At 45.0% G+C, this 18,228-nt stretch overlaps 1 protein-coding gene across 2 annotated transcripts in view; it reads left to right on the top strand.

Moving 5' to 3' along the window:
• The window catches only part of LOC114049850 (phospholipid-transporting ATPase ID), a 25,958-nt gene extending 12,217 nt beyond the window's left edge, over positions 1 to 13,741 (top strand). For both annotated transcript variants that reach the window (XM_027871281.1, XM_027871280.1), the window contains exons 8-28: positions 884 to 954; positions 1,180 to 1,259; positions 1,558 to 1,716; positions 1,964 to 2,052; positions 2,904 to 3,100; positions 5,918 to 6,126; positions 6,983 to 7,026; positions 7,390 to 7,555; positions 7,722 to 7,910; positions 8,100 to 8,215; positions 8,312 to 8,476; positions 8,568 to 8,679; positions 8,927 to 9,032; positions 9,220 to 9,364; positions 9,611 to 9,794; positions 9,968 to 10,191; positions 10,361 to 10,444; positions 10,835 to 11,080; positions 11,285 to 11,423; positions 12,367 to 12,497; positions 12,824 to 13,741. In XM_027871281.1, the coding sequence (XP_027727082.1) occupies positions 884 to 954; positions 1,180 to 1,259; positions 1,558 to 1,716; positions 1,964 to 2,052; positions 2,904 to 3,100; positions 5,918 to 6,126; positions 6,983 to 7,026; positions 7,390 to 7,555; positions 7,722 to 7,910; positions 8,100 to 8,215; positions 8,312 to 8,476; positions 8,568 to 8,679; positions 8,927 to 9,032; positions 9,220 to 9,364; positions 9,611 to 9,794; positions 9,968 to 10,191; positions 10,361 to 10,444; positions 10,835 to 11,080; positions 11,285 to 11,423; positions 12,367 to 12,497; positions 12,824 to 13,102 (3,135 nt within the window). In that variant the 3' untranslated portion in view covers positions 13,103 to 13,741. The remainder of the gene's footprint in view (positions 1 to 883; positions 955 to 1,179; positions 1,260 to 1,557; positions 1,717 to 1,963; positions 2,053 to 2,903; positions 3,101 to 5,917; positions 6,127 to 6,982; positions 7,027 to 7,389; positions 7,556 to 7,721; positions 7,911 to 8,099; positions 8,216 to 8,311; positions 8,477 to 8,567; positions 8,680 to 8,926; positions 9,033 to 9,219; positions 9,365 to 9,610; positions 9,795 to 9,967; positions 10,192 to 10,360; positions 10,445 to 10,834; positions 11,081 to 11,284; positions 11,424 to 12,366; positions 12,498 to 12,823) is intronic.
• Positions 13,742 to 18,228: the final 4,487 nt, after the last annotated feature.

The following is an 18,228-nucleotide window of genomic DNA, read 5'->3' as shown; positions in this document are numbered from 1 at the left end:
CCCCCCCCCCCCCCCCCCCCCCCCCCCCCCCCCCCCCCCGCTCCAATCCATTCTCCACTAAGCTGACAAAGTGATCTTCCTGAAGCACAGATGTGACCATTTCATCCCTCTCACTCAACAGATTCCAGTGGTTCCCTGATATCTCCAGGATCAAGTATAGGATCTTTTGTTTGGCTTTTAAAGACCTTCACAATCTAGCCTTTTCCTACCTTTCAGATCTTCTTATTCTTTACTCCCTTCCCTAACTCCCACATGCCCTAAGATCCAGCTACATTGGCTTTCTTGTTATTCTTTGTACATGATACTTTTTTCTCCCAACTCTGTGCTTTTGCCTTGGCTGACTTCCATGCCTGGGATCCTCACCTCCATCTTTTAGCTTCCTTCCCTGTTTTCCTATAAGACTCACTTCACATCTTGACTTCTGCAGGAAACTTTTCTTGGTACACTTAGCTGCTAGTGTCTTCCCCTTTGAGATTACCTTACATCATGTACATGTACCTAATTATCTTCATGTTTATCTCCCCCATTAAGATGTGAGATCCTCGAGGGCAGGGACTGGTTTTTGATTGTTTTTTGGTTTTGTTTTCTCCTTTTTTTGTACCCCCAGAGCTTAGCACAGACCTTGAAATACAGTAAATGCTTAATACTTACTTGTTGGCTAACTGACTGCTTCCTTCTTTAACAAAATATAGAAGAAATATTTTCTGAGTGTGACCTCTATATTGTTTTTTACCATGAGGTTTGGCGCACATTCTATTTCTTCTATTTTCAAGTATGTAAGCAGACCCAGAACTTTTTGCAGTAGGATCTAAGTTGGGGTCAGTGAATGATGCTATTGGGGTTACAGGATTACCATCACCACCTCATGGAATTCTCTCTCCAGGCGGATCTCCTTCTCCTTTCCAGTAGTGAACCCCATGGATTATGCTACATAGAGACAGCAGAATTGGATGGGTAAGTAGCATAAAAATGTATTATCCCAAGCCTCACATCTCATTTCCTACTGTGACTAAAAAAATGATTTGGTAAGATGTTCTTAGTTCTAGATTCTATACTTACTTGGGAATTGAGGGATGAGAGGGGTTTTGGAAGCAGGGTTGAACAGTCAGACCCTCTTGGTGCCCATGGGCAGAATGTAGGGGAGAAGGAAGTTAGAATTCTGAGGAACTATCATTCCAGGGAGACCAACATGAAAGTACGACAGGCGATTCCTGTGACCTCAGAACTGGGGGACATCAATAAGCTAGCCAAATTTGATGGTGAGTAGAACTAGGAGAGCCAGTCTTTGGCCAGGATTGGGTGGGTTGGTGGGAATGTTTCAATCTTTTCTTTCTTTTTTTTTCTTTCTTTTTTTTTTTAGCTTTTGGCTATATCCACTGAAATCTATAACTTGGAGGTTTGTTTGTGTAAACGTCATGGGTTATAGATTCCTGCTATTGCCATGTGTGCTGGGAGAGGCTTGGAGTTTTGACACTAGGCTACTTTCTTCTCTCAGTTTGGTTGCTTCTTGGAATGCCAGCCATGGCTAGGCCAGTAACACTGTTGTCCTCACTTCAGGTGAAGTTATCTGTGAACCCCCCAACAACAAGCTGGATAAGTTCAGTGGCACCCTTTATTGGAAGGAGAACAAGTTCCCTTTGAGCAACCAGAATATGCTACTTCGGGGATGTGTGCTCCGCAACACTGAGTGGTGCTTTGGACTGGTCATCTTTGCAGGTGAGCTTCCCAAAGGCCAAGGAATTGAGTGAGAGACAGTTAGGAATTTAACCCAGTGCTTGAGATGTGTGACAGGAAAGACTTTGAGGCTGATAGAATGTGTAACGGCAAGGATATCAATCCCAAATTTTAGCAATGTAACCTGCATTTGCCTGAATTTTTGGTGAGTTCTACATTCCGGAAGTGAGGATAGAATCTTTGAGGAAAGTCTGTCATTTCACTTTCCTAACTTACCATTTTCTTTCAGGTCCTGACACAAAGTTGATGCAGAACAGTGGTAGGACAAAGTTCAAGAGGACGAGCATTGACCGGCTGATGAATACGCTGGTGCTCTGGGTAAGGCTGGATGCTGCTGGTGCTTTTGTTACCTCCTGTGGTCTCTTTTCCATAGTAATCATTACAGTTTTGAGTTTTGATTTAAAAGTCACTGGCAAGACATTCAGTCAAAACCTGTGTTTATTTCAGGATCTTTTAGATCTAGTTAATAACATGCACAAATCAACAACAAAAACAATTACAGTGGATCTCCTCCTCTGGATACCAACTGTGTGGATGACCTAGTATGGCATGTGCCTAAGGCAGCTTTTCAGCCAGAGACAGGAGACCAGACCTTAGGGTGTTTTCTCTTTGACTGATTACAGTACCTGCATTGGAGTGGGGAAGGACTTATGTAGAAAACATTGCTATTTTAGAGGGGAATAATGGGGTCTTTCTTTTACCCCTTCTCAGGATAGAGTCCCAGAGGGAAAATTTCCGACTTAATTCTGGCAGTTTCTAAAATTCTATCTTGCCTCATTAGAAATCTGAGTACTGCTCCCCTTTTTGTACCCCTCTGCCCACCCCAACACACTCTAGGTAGCCTGACGCCAACTTCTGTGGTGAAGGAGCTTCCGCCCTGGTCCTGATCAGGCTGTTGGCAGACTTCGCCTGAGTTAATATGGCAGAAATTGGCGCTCAGTGGATATGGATCGCCCCCTGGTGGCCCTTGTGAACACTAACATTTTCCACTTTGTGAACTTCAGATTTATCCCAAGTAAGCAGGGAAGCTGCCTCCTGTTTGAGGGGTCGTCAGAGTGGAAGTAGTACCTTCTTTCAACCTCGTTGGCATTTGGCTAGGAGTAGTTACATGGTAGTAAGGTGACCTTTTCCTGCCAAGGAGAGCTGAGCCCCCATCCTGTCTTCAATAGATCTTTGGCTTCTTGGTCTGCATGGGGGTGATCCTGGCTATCGGTAACGCCATCTGGGAGTATGAGGTCGGAGCACGCTTCCAGGTCTACCTGCCATGGGATGAGGCTGTGGACAGTGCCTTTTTCTCCGGCTTTCTCTCCTTCTGGTCCTACATAATCATCCTCAACACTGTGGTGCCCATTTCACTCTATGTCAGGTATGTGCTTCCTCTGCCTTGGAAATATCAGGAGCCTCCTTAGCAGTTCTTTATATTTATGAGCCTATTATAATTCTAAAGAAAGTAACTTGGAGTCCTCATAGGACAAAAAGGTGAAACATTAACATTGCCTGGTTATGTATGTTTCATACTTTTCGCAACGGTAACTAAATATTTTGTGATATATTGTATGAAAACCAAATTTAACATATACTGTCTACTATGTTCAAGTCATCGAACTAGGCACTTTGAATACCACTGCCCCTGCCCTTCAGGAGCTCATAACCTACCAAATCTATGCATAAATAACTTTGATATATGGCATTATGGAATGAATGTGCAGAGAAAATGCCATGGGAGTTCAGCGAAGAAAGAAATTACTACTGGATTACTTTCCCTGGAAGCAGGGAAAGCTTGGAGGAGGTGGCATTTGAAGGCTGAGTAGTATTATGACAGAAATGAGAGTTGAAGGTATTAAAGGTGAAGGGAATCAAGGCAGGAATAGAATCAGGAAGAGGCAAGATTTGGTTTGTTCAGATAATACATATTCTGGTTGGGCCAGAACATGTGATATATATTGGGCAGTAGAGACAGGTAAGCCTGGATAGACAGGTGAGATCCAAGCTATAGACAGATTTGCATGTGAGGCTCTGAGGAATTTTACTTTATTCAATAGGCCTTGAGAAGCCACTGAAAATTTGTAAGTAGCGAAGTGATATATAATAGTGGTTCTTTAGGAAAAAATCAGTTATGTGAAAATAGGTTGGAATGAGAATCAGCAGTGAAAGATAGAAATTTATGTGGTACATTGGCAAGAACACTGGCCTTGGAGCCCTGAGGCTTGGCTTTCCATATTGGCTCCACCATTGCCTGGCAATGTGACCTTGGGCAAGTCTCTTTGCTCGTCTGGACCCTTCCATCGATGGGTTTGGACCAAATGATCTCCAAGATCCTACTAACCTTGAAAATTTATGATTGTGTACCTTTCATTTCTTTCTAAATGACTTGGACTTGAGAATTTGTCTGAAAGCAGTTTTTCAGATAACATTTTTAAAAACTCCTCAGATCTACTGCCTTTTGTTTTGACTTAGTCTTCCATGTACTGTTCTGGCAGTGGTATAATTGATGGTGAGGGATTCAAAAGGAGGGAAGAGCCTTTACTTTGAGAAATGAGGCCAGAGATGAGTGGAGCTCTGGGTTCTAATTCTAACTGTGCCACTCATTAGCCATATGGCCACAGGCAAGTCATTTATAACATCCCAATGAATCCGTTTTCTCACATGAAAAATGAGACTGATAATACTTGTTCTGCCTACTTAACAGGAGTGTCGAGAAAAGTAAAGGAACCAATAGATTGGAAAGCACTTAAAAATCAAAATACTATGCAAGTAGCATGGAGAAGCATGATTGTACATAATGCACAAGTGTTTGCTCGACCAGAGCCTGATTTCTTTCAGACGTGAGCCTTTAAGCTATTAACTAAAGATGGCTCCTGCATCTTCCTTCTGAGCATTCTCTTTGTCCTCAGTGGCTGCCCCAAAAAAGTTCTTTCTTGGTGGGTTTAGGGAGAGGTAATGAAGCTTCTTTATAATGTAGGTTGGTGTGTGTTGCAGAGGTTTAAAACAATTCTTTTTATATTACTATCTCTTCTGAATAACCTACCCAGAAGAAACCTTCTTTGTAACAAGGAAAGTACATTTAAGCAAAATAAATGGAAAAATTGACCATATATGATACTGTATACTTCATTTTCCACTGGTAGCCCACCACCTCGCTACTGAGAGGAGAGAGGTGTATTTCATTATTAGACCTCTGGGCTTAAGATTAGTCATTTCATTGATCTCAGTCAAGAAAAAGCTTCATCAGGTTGAAATGTGGTGGTAGGGGTGTTTGGTAAATTGAGCAGAGTATTTGTTTTTAGGAGATTTCATTGATACCCAGATTTTTCCAAGTATTTTAATTGAATTTTGATAGGATCTATAATCAGGTTTGGGAACAGGGTACTAGGATGACATGAGGTCAGTGTCTCTTTAGCTTTCCATTTTCTGCTAGAAATAGGATTTTTTCTGAAAATGCCAACTGCCCATATCCACCAGGTAATTGGAGACAAAAGATGTAAAAACATTTTGAAAAGTTGAAGAAAACCCTGCCAAAAACTTTGCGTATGTACAGTGGTATTGACCTCCAAGTTTCCTTGTTCCCTCCCTCTTTTTTCAGAGTGCTTCAGCGTAGGTATGGGGTTCAAAAACCAGGTTATAAGGCCCATTCCTGCCTTGCATTTGGGAGGTCAAGAAATCCTGTCCGGAATCTTCTTTTTGGTTCTTTCCACAATGCAGTTTGCCCTGGCATGCCCAACAACCTCACTATTTTTCTCTTTTCTTTCTTCCCTCTCATACTTTCTCTTGTTTTTTTCTCTGCATGGTTTCTGTCATTATTAGCCCTGAGGTAAGAACGAAGTTCCCTTTCTAGTTAGCAGCCCTTTCCTCTTCCTTTACCTGTGGTCCTCCTGCCTGCTCTGGTCTTTTCTACTTTTCTGTCTGGAGAGAGACTCGAGGGCAGGGGTTGGGGTGGTTCCTTTGCCATGTATAAGTGGCCAACCCCATTCCTGGGCACGGTTTTTCCCCTCCTGCTCCCAGGATCCTGCATCATTCTTGTTTCTCCCCTGGCAGATGTTCTTGGTAGAAGTCTGCAGCTAATGAATGCCCTATGGTTCGTGGGGGTGGTGTTCCTTCTCCCTCATCCTGTTAGAGATTGTGGTATCTGGAGGTGATTGTAAGCTTTATCTCCTTCTCCATCCCTTGCCCCTCCCCCATGCAGTGTGGAAGTGATCCGTCTTGGTCATAGCTACTTCATCAACTGGGACAAGAAGATGTACTGTGTGAAGAAGCGGACGCCTGCAGAGGCTCGTACCACCACACTGAACGAGGAGCTGGGTCAAGTGGAGTACATCTTCTCTGACAAGACAGGCACCCTCACGCAGAATATCATGATCTTCAATAAGTGTTCCATCTATGGGCGAAGCTATGGTGAGGCCCTGGCCGGTGTTTGAGTTCAGAGGGTGGGAGGGGATTTAGGGGTTTAGCCCTCAACTGGAGGGTTTTTTCATTATTTGGGGAATTTGCATTTTTCTGATGTGGACTGCAACAAAGACCTATGAAAGGGTCAATTTTAAGTGTCTTTTGGTATAGGTGATGTGAGTATTTCTTCCCTTATACTCTGTTCATGTTGTTGCCCTGGTCCTAGCTCCAGGGTACAGGGGAGTTCCTTGGCTGATAGGAAGCCTGAGAAACTGGCCACTGAGTGGCACTTCTAGGCTGAACTCTGAGTGGATCTGCAGGCAGTGCCTTCTGCCTGCTGCACAGGGGCCTTGTGAGTCTCTGGGAAATGGCCTTGGGTTTTCTTATGTGCCCTGTAGATTGGCTGCCATGCTGTAGCGGCCCTTATAGCTGAGCTGCTGGCACAGCATGGAGAGCAACTGATGGTTTTGCAGAGCTTAAGTCCCTGTAGTGACTGCTGCTTGCACTAACCTCAATGTAATGGCCACCATTTGGATTGTTTGGGTTTTTTTTAAAGTGTGGACCTGGTAGAGTGTGAGGCTTTTGGGAAGCATGGATGAGTATTAGAATGAAAATTGTCTTTGGGGAGAATGCTGTGAGTTGGGTGGAATATGTGATGGTTCCTTCTAAGTCTGTAGAAGTTATAGCCCCAAGTTGCCCTTAGAATTAGTTTTATGATGTAAGTAATTCTATTTGAAAGATTTGGATTCAGGGCTCCATGTACCTGATGGAAAGCTTCCCTCTGCCCCCTACCTCCTTCTTGCTCTGAAATACCAGCTCTAATGCTCTCCCTTTATCTCTCTCCGGGGATGTGTGTGGTTGGCAGGTGATGTCTTTGATGTCCTGGGACACAAGGCTGAATTGGGAGAGGTAGGATTGAGTCTCATTTATTATTCTAATACAGTCATTAAACATGGACAAGGTTCAAATGTATTAATTGTTATATCTAGGAGTAATCTAGGGGCAAGGTTTGTTGGGAGGAGATGTGGGAATGCTGATTTCTGGTCTTAAGATTAAGACTACCCTGTACCTCATTAATGATCTACCTTCAGGCATCGAAGGGGAAGTGGCTCAGTCTGCCTGGAAGCTTGTTAGGTTTGGGTAGAGGAAGCTTGGGGTGTCCAATGACTGGTATAGGATAAGGGGCAGCGCCTTCATTGGAATTCAGCTGAGCAACCTCACTTGATTGTGGACCATGTGGTCACTCTCACACTCAACTTGTGTCTATTCTAGAGGCCTGAGCCCATTGACTTCTCTTTCAACCCCCTGGCTGACAAGAAATTCTTGTTCTGGGACCCGAGCCTGCTAGAAGCAGTGAAGGTGGGGGACCGCCACACTCATGAGTTCTTTCGGCTCCTTTCACTGTGTCACACAGTCATGTCAGAAGAAAAGAACGAAGGTGAGTAGGGAAGCTGGACTTAGCTGTTCGTGTTGGCTTTAGTTTAGTTCATTAATTGCTTTCTTGGGGTTTTTGTTCTGCTGCGAATCCAGGCTCAGGCTTTCTGGATGTGGCAGTCCTTTGAGTGAGTGATTTATTCAGAGTGAGCTTGCTTTGTCCTTACCAGGGGAGCTGTACTACAAAGCTCAGTCCCCGGATGAGGGGGCACTGGTCACTGCAGCCAGGAATTTTGGCTTCGTGTTCCGTTCACGCACTCCAAAGACGATCACCGTTCATGAGATGGGGAAAGCCATTACCTACCAGCTCCTGGCCATTCTGGACTTCAACAATATTCGCAAACGCATGTCAGTCATAGGTGAGGTCAGCGACCTGGAAGCAGTGTTGGCAGGTAGTTCCATCCTGGAGTGGGTGAAGTCCTGCATTCTGAGGAGGATTCCACCTCCAGGCCAAGGGGTACTTGAAATCTAGTGTCAGAATGTAGGAGAGGACATTATTTGAGTCTCTGCTTGCCTGAATCTTTCCGGGAACTTCTCTCCCATTACAGTACGGAATCCAGAGGGCAAGATCCGACTGTACTGCAAAGGAGCTGACACTATCCTGTTGGAGAGACTCCACCCATCCAATCAAGAACTGCTCAATACCACTACTGATCATCTGAATGTGAGTGTGGGGAGAGTAAGGAGGACTGTAACTTCTTGCCAGCTCTGAGCACGATTTTGGGGGCCAAAGGTTTTGACCCCTCCTTTTATCTCCCAGGAATATGCAGGGGATGGGCTACGGACTTTGGTCCTGGCCTACAAAGATCTAGAAGAAGAATACTATGAGGAATGGGCAGAAAGACGACTCAGAGCCAGCTTGGCCCAGGACAGCAGAGAGGACAGACTGGCTAGTGTCTATGAGGAAGTTGAAAATGACATGATGGTATGGGGCATAGGGATCTGTGTTGGGGGGCGGGGTATGGATGGAAAACATCGATGAGACCTCATCCCTCTTCAATTGTGGTCTTTTTCAGCTTCTGGGTGCAACAGCCATTGAGGACAAGTTACAACAAGGGGTCCCAGAGACAATTGCTCTTCTGACTCTGGCCAATATTAAGATTTGGGTGCTGACTGGAGATAAGCAAGGTGAGACCACTTGTGTGAAGCAGGCTTGGATATTTATCTGACTCAAGGTTTTTTCTTTGTGGTTTTCTCCTCTGCTGCGTTGATCCCTTTAGTGAAAAAAGCTGGAGTCTGTAGATCTTATAACTGGTCAATTCCCCTATTGAATCTAAATCTCCTGAATACCCCCTTCCCATCTGTGAGGACAAAGGAGATTCTGCTCACTCCCAGTGCTTTCTGTCTATTAAATCTTGAGCTTCTTCCTTGCTAGAGACTGCAGTAAATATTGGCTACTCCTGCAAGATGCTGACGGATGACATGACAGAAGTGTTTATTGTCACTGGACACACTGTTCTGGAGGTTCGGGAAGAACTCAGGTGAGAAGCCTGAGGTGGTGGCCCTGTCTGCTCCATAGTGGTGAGGTGGTTGTTACTCGGCCAGCTTGGTCAGAGCTGGGAGATTTCCTTGCCCCTGTTTAGACTCAGTTCCAAGTTCTTATTCTCTTGGGAAATGCCACAGTACATGCTATCTGCTCAACTTAGCCAATTCCTTTTCTCTGTTTAGGAAAGCCCGGGAGAAGATGATGGAGTCATCTCGCACAGTTGGCAATGGCTTCTCTTACCAGGAGAAGCTTTCCTCTTCCAAGCTTACCTCTGTCCTGGAGGCTATCGCTGGAGAGTATGCCCTGGTCATCAATGGTCATAGCTTGGTAAGGGAATACCTTCCCATGTCTCAGATCTCAGGCTCTCCTGAAGCCTTTACTCTATGGAGTTTGGATAGTCAGAAAAACAAGATGTCATTGTCCAGATTTTTGAGATCTTTTCACGTAGTCTTCACCTACGAGTCTGTCCTCATTCTTCTTGTCTTGAGAGGAAATTGGTGGTGGTGGTTAGGGGAGGAGGTGAGTTTCCAGGTGAAAATGAGGCGGGTCTGAGACATGTCCTTTACCTCCCAGGCCCATGCCCTGGAAGCAGATATGGAGCTGGAGTTCTTGGAGACAGCCTGTGCTTGCAAAGCAGTCATTTGCTGCCGGGTGACCCCCCTGCAAAAGGCCCAGGTGGTGGAGCTGGTGAAGAAGTACAAGAAGGCCGTGACCCTTGCCATTGGGGATGGTGCCAATGATGTCAGCATGATCAAGAGTGAGCACTTGGTGCTTGGGTTGGATACACAGGCTGATGGGGGGGATTTTCTTTTTTCTGGAGTCTTTTAGCCCCACCTAACTCCAGCTCTTGGGAACAAGGTTAAGGGAGTAAGGAAAGGCCTGGCTCTGTGTTTGTAGATTTCTTGACCTTCCCATCTTTTCTCTCTGCAGCTGCTCACATCGGAGTGGGGATCAGTGGACAGGAAGGGATACAGGCAGTGCTGGCCTCAGATTACTCCTTCTCTCAGTTCAAGTTCCTGCAGCGCCTTCTGCTGGTGCATGGGCGTTGGTCCTACCTACGCATGTGCAAGTTCCTTTGTTATTTCTTCTATAAGAATTTTGCTTTCACCATGGTCCACTTCTGGTTTGGCTTCTTCTGCGGCTTCTCAGCCCAGGTATGGAGTGCTTACAGTCCTTCAGTGTGGTTGGCTTTAGAGAGGGAGCTGAGGAGGGCCTCTGACTTAGCTGTTTCCTTATTGGGGATGGTATCCTCACATCAGCTGTTCTCTCTGCCCTCCCTATCCCTGTACACTTATGCCTCTTTCCATCTCTCCCTTTCTATAGACCGTCTATGATCAATATTTCATCACGCTCTATAACATTGTATACACCTCGCTCCCAGTCCTGGCCATGGGGGTCTTTGATCAGGTATGGGATTGCTGATGATTAAGAGGGCTTCACTGAATAATTCTGCACAATTGGAAGAATGTGACATCATATCAGCCATTGTCTGCTTATGTGGGAAGCAAGCTCACCTGGCTGAGGAGGACATGAGTGTGCCACTCTGAAATACATGCAGTTGCCCTGTAGCTGACACCATGTCTCCTTTTCATAGTTGGTTCAACACTAGGGTATCTTCGTGTGCACATAGCTGGCTTGGGACTAAATCCATTTGGCAGAGGATTTGGGAGGGAGGAAAGAGAGAGGCAGTTTTGGGCTTTTGTTAACTGACACTGAGGCTGAATTTAGGGTAGCACGTTTCCTTGTAAACCTTAAATTGTGACTACTGCGGTCCCAGCATGAGTCATCCTCTTACAGGATGTACCTGAACAACGGAGCATGGAGTACCCCAAACTCTATGAACCAGGCCAACTCAACCTTCTTTTTAACAAGCGGGAGTTCTTCATCTGCATAGCCCAAGGCATCTACACTTCAGTCCTCATGTTCTTCATCCCCTATGGGGTGTTCGCTGAGGCTACTCGGGATGATGGCACCCAATTGGCCGACTACCAGTCCTTTGCTGTCACTGTGGCCACCTCATTGGTCATTGTAGTCAGTGTGCAGGTATGGAGCATCTCAGCATGCTTGGCACCTCCTTCCCCACTCTGACCCCTGGGTAAGGTTGATCTTACTCCGTCAATTCCCTGTTTGGGCTCTTTCATGGTGGGGCTCCCTTGGCACATGCTCTTCTGGGCATCATGGTTTCATTCCCCTGGATTGTGGCCTGTGGTTGTTCTTTCTGCTTTTGATCCCCTTTCTCCTTCCCAGATTGGGCTGGATACAGGTTACTGGACAGCCATCAACCACTTCTTCATCTGGGGAAGCTTGGCTGTTTACTTTGCCATCCTCTTTGCCATGCACAGCAAGGGGCTTTTTGAGATGTTTCCCAACCAGTTCCGATTTGTGGGTGAGTCCCCAAAGCCCCATTTTGGATGAGTAAGAGAACTAAACATTGCCTGGGGCCAGCCCAGCTGAGGACCCCAGAGTGTCTCCTCTGTTACTTTTATAATTAATTCAATTAAATATCATGTGCCAGCATTGTGTTACCAGCAATGTATTGGGCACTGTGGGAGACACAAAGATAATTAAGACGTCATCTCTACCTTCAAAGAGCATACAGTCGGATGTAAAGAAGATTCATACAAATAAGTGCGCTACAGTAAACCTTGTAACAAAGGTGGTAGCAGAATAAACAATAAGAATTCGTAAGAGACAGAGAGCATTTCTGGCTAAGGAAATCAAGGAAGGCTTCTTGGAGGAGTTGACATTTTAAGTGGCCTTTGAAGGATAGCTAGCATTTTGATAAGTTGGGATTGTGATTGAGCAAAGGTTCAGAGGTGGGATCGGGCATAGGGAATGGTGAGTAGTCCAGGATTACTTGTGCATAGGTTATTTGTAGGATAGTAGAGGGAGGGAAAGTAGAAAAGGTAGTTTGGGGCCAGAGTGTAGTTGTCCTCGAATGCCAGGCTGAGGAGTTTTAATATTATTCAGTGGAAAGTGAAAGTCCTTAAAAGTTTAGATTCGGAGACTTACAGGATCATAGTAGTGCTTTAGGAAGATGAATATGGCTGGATGGATTAGAGGGAAAAGGACATAAAATTAATTTGGAAAGGCTTTTGTAACTGGAGTGGTGACAGTGGGAATGAAAAGGAAAGGATGGATGTAAAAGATTGCAAAGGAAGAATGAACAGAACTTGGTGACTCATTGGATGTGGGGAATAAGGGAACGAATCCTGGGGTTTTGAGTCTAGATGACAGGAACAGAAATACGAAAGTCCGGAGATCATCCCTTCACCTTTCCGTCAGTTTCCCTACTCCCTTGGGCTAATGATTGTTTTCTCCTTCCATAGGTAATGCCCAGAACACATTGGCCCAGCCCACAGTCTGGTTCACAATTGTGCTGACCACAGTGGTCTGCATCATGCCTGTGGTAGCCTTCCGCTTCCTAAAGTTGGACCTGAAGCCTGAGCTTTCTGACACGGTGAGAGGCCAGGCATGTTTGTGTGGGAGGGATTGGGGAAAGCTAAGCTGTTGGTGTGGTGGTGGGCTTGAAAGGGAAGTATGTTGGGCTGACTCCTCCTGAATGTCTAGTTTCTAGACTGTCCAGGGATCAAGGACGGATCTGTGATGGTCAGTTGCCCCTCACTCTAGATATTTTGAATTCTGTTTGCCCTCCTTCAGGCCAGTCCAGAGCTTTGGCCATAGATGTTGTACCATTTCTGCTCCTTTCGTTCCCTTACATAACTCTTCACTTATTCGATTAATAGAGGACTGCTGACCCTCTCTCCTTTTTTTGTCGTCCCTTAGGTCCGCTACACGCAACTGGTGAGGAAGAAACAGAAGGCACAGCACCGATGTATGCGGCGGGTGGGCCGCACAGGCTCTCGACGCTCTGGCTATGCCTTCTCCCACCAAGAGGGCTTTGGGGAGCTCATTATGTCTGGAAAAAATATGCGGCTCAGTTCTCTTGCCCTCTCAAGCTTCACCACACGTTCCAGTTCCAGCTGGATTGAGACTCTGCGCAGGAAGAAGAGTGACAGTGCCAGCAGCCCTAGTGGTGGGTCTGAGAAGCCCCTCAAAGGGTGATGAGCTACAACCTGGGATACCCCTGTGGTGGTGACCAGGGATGTGCTGAGACTCTTACTCTGCTTGGGTGCTGGACTTAGCACCTAGGTCAGCCTGGCACTAAGGAAACAGAGTCCCTGAGAAGCTGTTTCTGGTTTCCTTTTTGCTGAGTGGTGTTCCCCTTTGGTCTCTCCACCACTATTCTTTCTCTTCCTTTTTGCTGTTCCCACCAAGAATGGCTGAGAACATCCTCAGCTGAGGGAGCTCAAAAGTAGGCCAGTGGAGAGGATGGAGGTACTAAGAACAAAGCTGGGGTCAAAGAGGACCAGTTTCAGTAGGGGAACACAGATATGGAACCAAAAACAAAGAGAAGGACCTATTGCAGAAAGAGAGCTGTTCCCACTGTGCCTGGGAGTCCACGGGTTGGGTGGATGAAAGGGGAAAGTGGGACTCACTAAATCTCCTTATTTTTTTACTCCTAATCCTTGGAGGGGACCGCAAGATTCCCTGTTCCTGAATTACACAAGAATGTATTGTGCTGGGAAGCCCGGAAGCTGTCGGGGCCTGGGGCCCCTCACACCCTGTCATGTGTCATGCATAGGTTCGTGTTTATATTTGGTTTGGTTTGTTTTCTTATTTGGTAAATGGAGGAGGCCATTATGGTGATTTCTCTGTTGTGATTGGTATCCTGACTCCTGGGGAAGAAAGTTGGTGCACACTATGCCCCTCTCAGAATCTAGGCCTCATGTGGGCATGAAGGCACACACAGAAGGACCATTGTCTGAGGGAGTTTGTTTTAGCCCATCTAGCAGTTTGGGAGTAGCTTTTACAGTTGTGGGAATAGATTACCTAAGGGGCAGCCTGAAGGGGTTCAATTTGGGGTTCAAGTGTAGCACCCTCCTGTTCTAGCACCAGGCCCTTGGGGTCCTTGCCTGCATCCCTGGGCACAAGGACTGTGTGAGTGCTGGCTGGTGATGGGGCCTGGGTGATGGTAGGGAATGGAATCAAGTTTTTATTAAGCTGCAGCCAAGAAGAATTTTGGCCCAGAAGAAAAAGGTGTGGGTTTTTCTTTATTTTAATTTTAGATCCAAAATATTTTGTAGTTAAGCTCCCTCCCTCAACACCCCACATCTGGCTCTGTCCCAATCTCTGTGGAGGGCCTTGGTCACAGCAGAAAGGGGAACTTAACCCTGCTACTCCTCACTCCTTCCCCTTTCTTCCCCTGAACGTGAATTAGGCGATCCCTGATCCTGCAATAACCCTAAGATGAGAAGCATGGCTGGGCCATGCCCTAGTTCTAAATCATGCCCTGCCCCGTCCCAGCAGCCTCTGAAGGAACTACTTTCTTGGGTCCAATCAGTAGGCTGTTTCTTGTCCCTCTTGTCCGTCATTAGAGGTTTTAGAAGAAGAGCTACAATGCCTAGAGCTCCAGTAGAGGACTCAGTGGACCTGGGCCTCACCCTGGGGTCACATGTACAGAACCCAGGTTTGGAAGGACAGGTTGGCTCTCTGTCTCCTTGTGCTGTGCCCTCATCTCCCACAGTGCTGGTTTTGCTCCATTACCAAATCAACCTTGGGGAGACCCCCTTCTTTTCTTTGAAGGATAGTGTGGATTTTAATGGTTTGATTTTGGGGCCTGTGAGGAAGAGTTTCACTGAGGCAAAGGGAAGTGGGACCCAGAGTGGATGGAGTCTGGAGAAGCATGGTCCTGTCAGTCAAGCAGTCTGCAAACCGTACATCACGTCTGTCTTTGTGTGTCTCTCAAGGCGAGAGTCTGATTTTTATACCAAAGAGGAAATGATTTTTTTTCATGTTTGGTTTGTCTAATATATATATACATATATATGTATATATATGTGTGTGTGTGTGTGTGTGTGTGTATGTATGTGTCTCTGTGTGTGTATATACACCCGCCCACACACACACACACATAGTTATATATTATTTTTGGTTCTCTCTCGTTTTTTAGGGAGGGGGGAAGAGCTAAGTTGCATTGAGCTGTAATTAAGGAACATTCCATATAATTTATGACACATTTCTATACTTGCAAATTGTATCATTTTATGGGTATAAAGAGAAAGCCTTTTATAAATTTACTGTTTCTAAGTGTGTCAAACGTCTTTTTTTCTGGTATTTAACAAGATGGATCATGAAAGGATGATACCACCATGAACAGAAAAGAGGTTTTATATGAGACAGATCTAAACAAGGGTTGTAGAGATTAAATTTAATTACAGTGAACAAGGTAATCCTTTTCCTTTCTGTTTGCCTCTCTCTTTGGGGCCTGGGGTCTATCTGGTATCTTACATGTGGGTGATATTCATGAAAGAAGGTTACAGATATTTTGTTTAGCTGATCCGACAGACTCCTGTTCCTTGACTTTCTTCCCATACACTAGTTAACTTATCCCTCACCCTGTGGTAGCCTGTGACCTCCTTCTCCCCAGCCCTGTTCTTTTACTGATCTCCATATACCAGATTCATAGTTCTGGCCCTTCCTAGGAATAAGCATCCAGAAGATACAAAACCTTATAGGTCAAGGATAACTGTGATTGTAGGGAATGAGCTTGGCAAATGTTAGTTAAGTCCCAGGAGCTTCTGTTGTTAGAGGAGTGACCTCAGGAAGGCTTGTGCTGAAGGCATGAGGTGGAGGGGGTAAAGATAGTGGGAGGATCAAAACTGGATTTGTGATGAGGCCACATAGACAACCAGAGCATGAAAAGCAGCTGTCCTGGTGGCTAAGCATTTCTGTTCTCTCTTCTTGTCTTTCCACTTCCTACCCCCTCACCTCCTCCAGATATTCAGTATTCTCTTTTCCTTAATTTACCTACCTTTTCTGTTCTTCCTTTCACCCTCATATTCAAAACACCAAATTGGTTCTCTCATCTCATTTTGCTTTCTCCCCAAAAGACATAAAAAGCCATGAAAAATTGAGAACACAAGAATGTATTATTTCAGTACTTAAAGGAGCCACAATTTGTTAGTGACCCATTGAAACAGGTTGAAACTCCCCTATAATTTAGTGGATGGTCTTTGAGGGTTGTGGTTTAAAAATTTCATCATCCTGCTACCAACCTGTGGGACTTTAGTAGAGAGCAGCCAACATTAGGTTGACAAAGCACTTTGCATATGTTTCTCATTTTGATCTTCACAACAGATCAGAGATACAGGTGGTATTTTCTCCATTTTACAGCTAACAATATTGAGGCTCAGAGAAATTAAGCAATTTGCCCATGCTCATGTGTCTTGTTTGTAAGTATCAGAGGCAAGTTTTGAACACAGGTCTCCCCTGCTGTCAAGTCCACTATAAGCACATTGCCTCAATGTGTAGCATTAGAAATACCTATTGGGTTCATTGGGACCATTTAGTCTATGTTCTGTCCCTGATTGGGTAGTGAGGGGATACGGTAGATAGTGTTTGGCAGTTTTCCAGTTGTGAAGTCTTTCTCAAAGGTTGAGCTTGTCCACTGAACTTTTCCAATTTCCCACTACAGTTCTGTCCCTTTATTCAAGTCTTTACATAAAGCTTTTTCAAGCCTGTTTATATCTTCAGGCTGTACTAGGTCTTGTGATTAATGAAATGTCTTCTGATTATTTTGACTGTGCTGAGAACTGTGTCCCTCAACTGTTTTACTTTTCTCTTCTTGGATGGGATGAGGGAGTTACTACGTTGTCGACTATTCCAAATCTTATAGGGGGCTAGCAGCAAGAAGAGTCAGCCTAAAGCAGTGGCTAGGGACCAGAAGAAATGCCAGTCCTTGATTAAGCTGTTAATATTCACAGGTTTAACATAGATGCTCTTTGCCTGAAAGGTAGATCATGTATTCAAACTCCTTTAGAGTTAACATAGCAAGACCAGCAATACTACACCCATGTTTTTTTTTTAATTAAAAGTTCAGGGCGTGGCTTCTTGACTAGGGTTTAATCACATGGGATAGATTTAGGGCTGGAAAAAATGTTAGGAGGTCATCTCATACAATCCCTTCATTTTACAAATGAAACTGAGGCCCAGAAGAGGTCCAGGGACTTGTTCAAGTTGATACAAGTAATAACTGGAAAAATTAGGATTGAACGCAGATCTTTTCACTCTAAATCTAGTGCTATTGAAATTGTAATGTTATTCCTTTCCATCTTGACACTTGTCTGAGAACACCTGGGTTGAAGGTATCTTCCTTCACCTGTGACTTAGTAAAGTAAAAGATAACCTACTTTGACCTTGATCTCTTAAGGTATGTATGTGCCTTGAGTCTGGGTTCCAGTATCAAGTGAGAGATGCTTAATCTCCCCAGATGTGCAAAGCTTTCTAATTTCAGGTCAGGGGCTTCCTCCATCAGCATATTTAGGGTTTTACATATTTGGGGTCTGTTTCCCTCATCTTCTCCCCTTAGAGAAGCTGTTGGCTGAGTAGGGAAAGGAGCACTTGGTATTCTGGACTATTGAGGGAGATAGTCGCTTTCTAATCCCCTTTCTGGGCCCAGCCATTAAGAAAAAAGTAAGAGGGAGCACATAGGGATCCTTTTTTTTGGGGGGGGGGAATCCCTTTTGGAAATGCCATCCTCTCTTGAAGAGATATTTCTGCAAACTGATATATGGCAGACCAGAGGAAAAATTACTGGTGATTTTTCCCTTGGAGAAAGAATCCTACCCAGTGAGTTCTGTCAGGACAATATGCCATCAAATTTCCTTCATTTTTAATTTTTGGGGAAAACAGCAGACCAGTCAGGAAGAAAGGTCCTTTTGGCCAAGAAAGATGGGCACCAGGGACCAAGAGTGTGTGAATGCTTCAGTTTGGCAAGTAAGGGCCTCCACAATCCAACTCCAGCCTATCTTTGGAGATTTTATTTCATGTTTCTACCTTTCATGCTCTCTCTATTCCAGCCAAATTGGCCTACTTATTGTTCCTCAAATATCACACTCTGTCCCCCACCTCTTTGCCCTTGCATTTCACATGACTGTTAGATATTCCTTATCACCTCTGTCTCTTAGAATCTTTGTTGTTCTTGTTCAGTGAGTTCAATCTTGGTCAACCCTTTGTGACTCTATTTGGGGTTTTCTTGGCAAAGATACTGGAACGAGTTTGCCATTTCCTTCTCCAACTCATTTTATAGATAAGGAAACTGAGGCAAACAGGGTTAAGTGACTTGGCCA

Source organism: Vombatus ursinus, unplaced genomic scaffold, assembly GCF_900497805.2.
Source record: "Vombatus ursinus unplaced genomic scaffold, bare-nosed wombat genome assembly UNPS02014798.1, whole genome shotgun sequence".
Lineage (NCBI taxonomy): Eukaryota > Metazoa > Chordata > Mammalia > Diprotodontia > Vombatidae > Vombatus > Vombatus ursinus.
The sequence above is the reverse complement of the archived record's forward strand: the minus strand, read 5'-3'. Positions and strand labels throughout refer to the sequence as shown.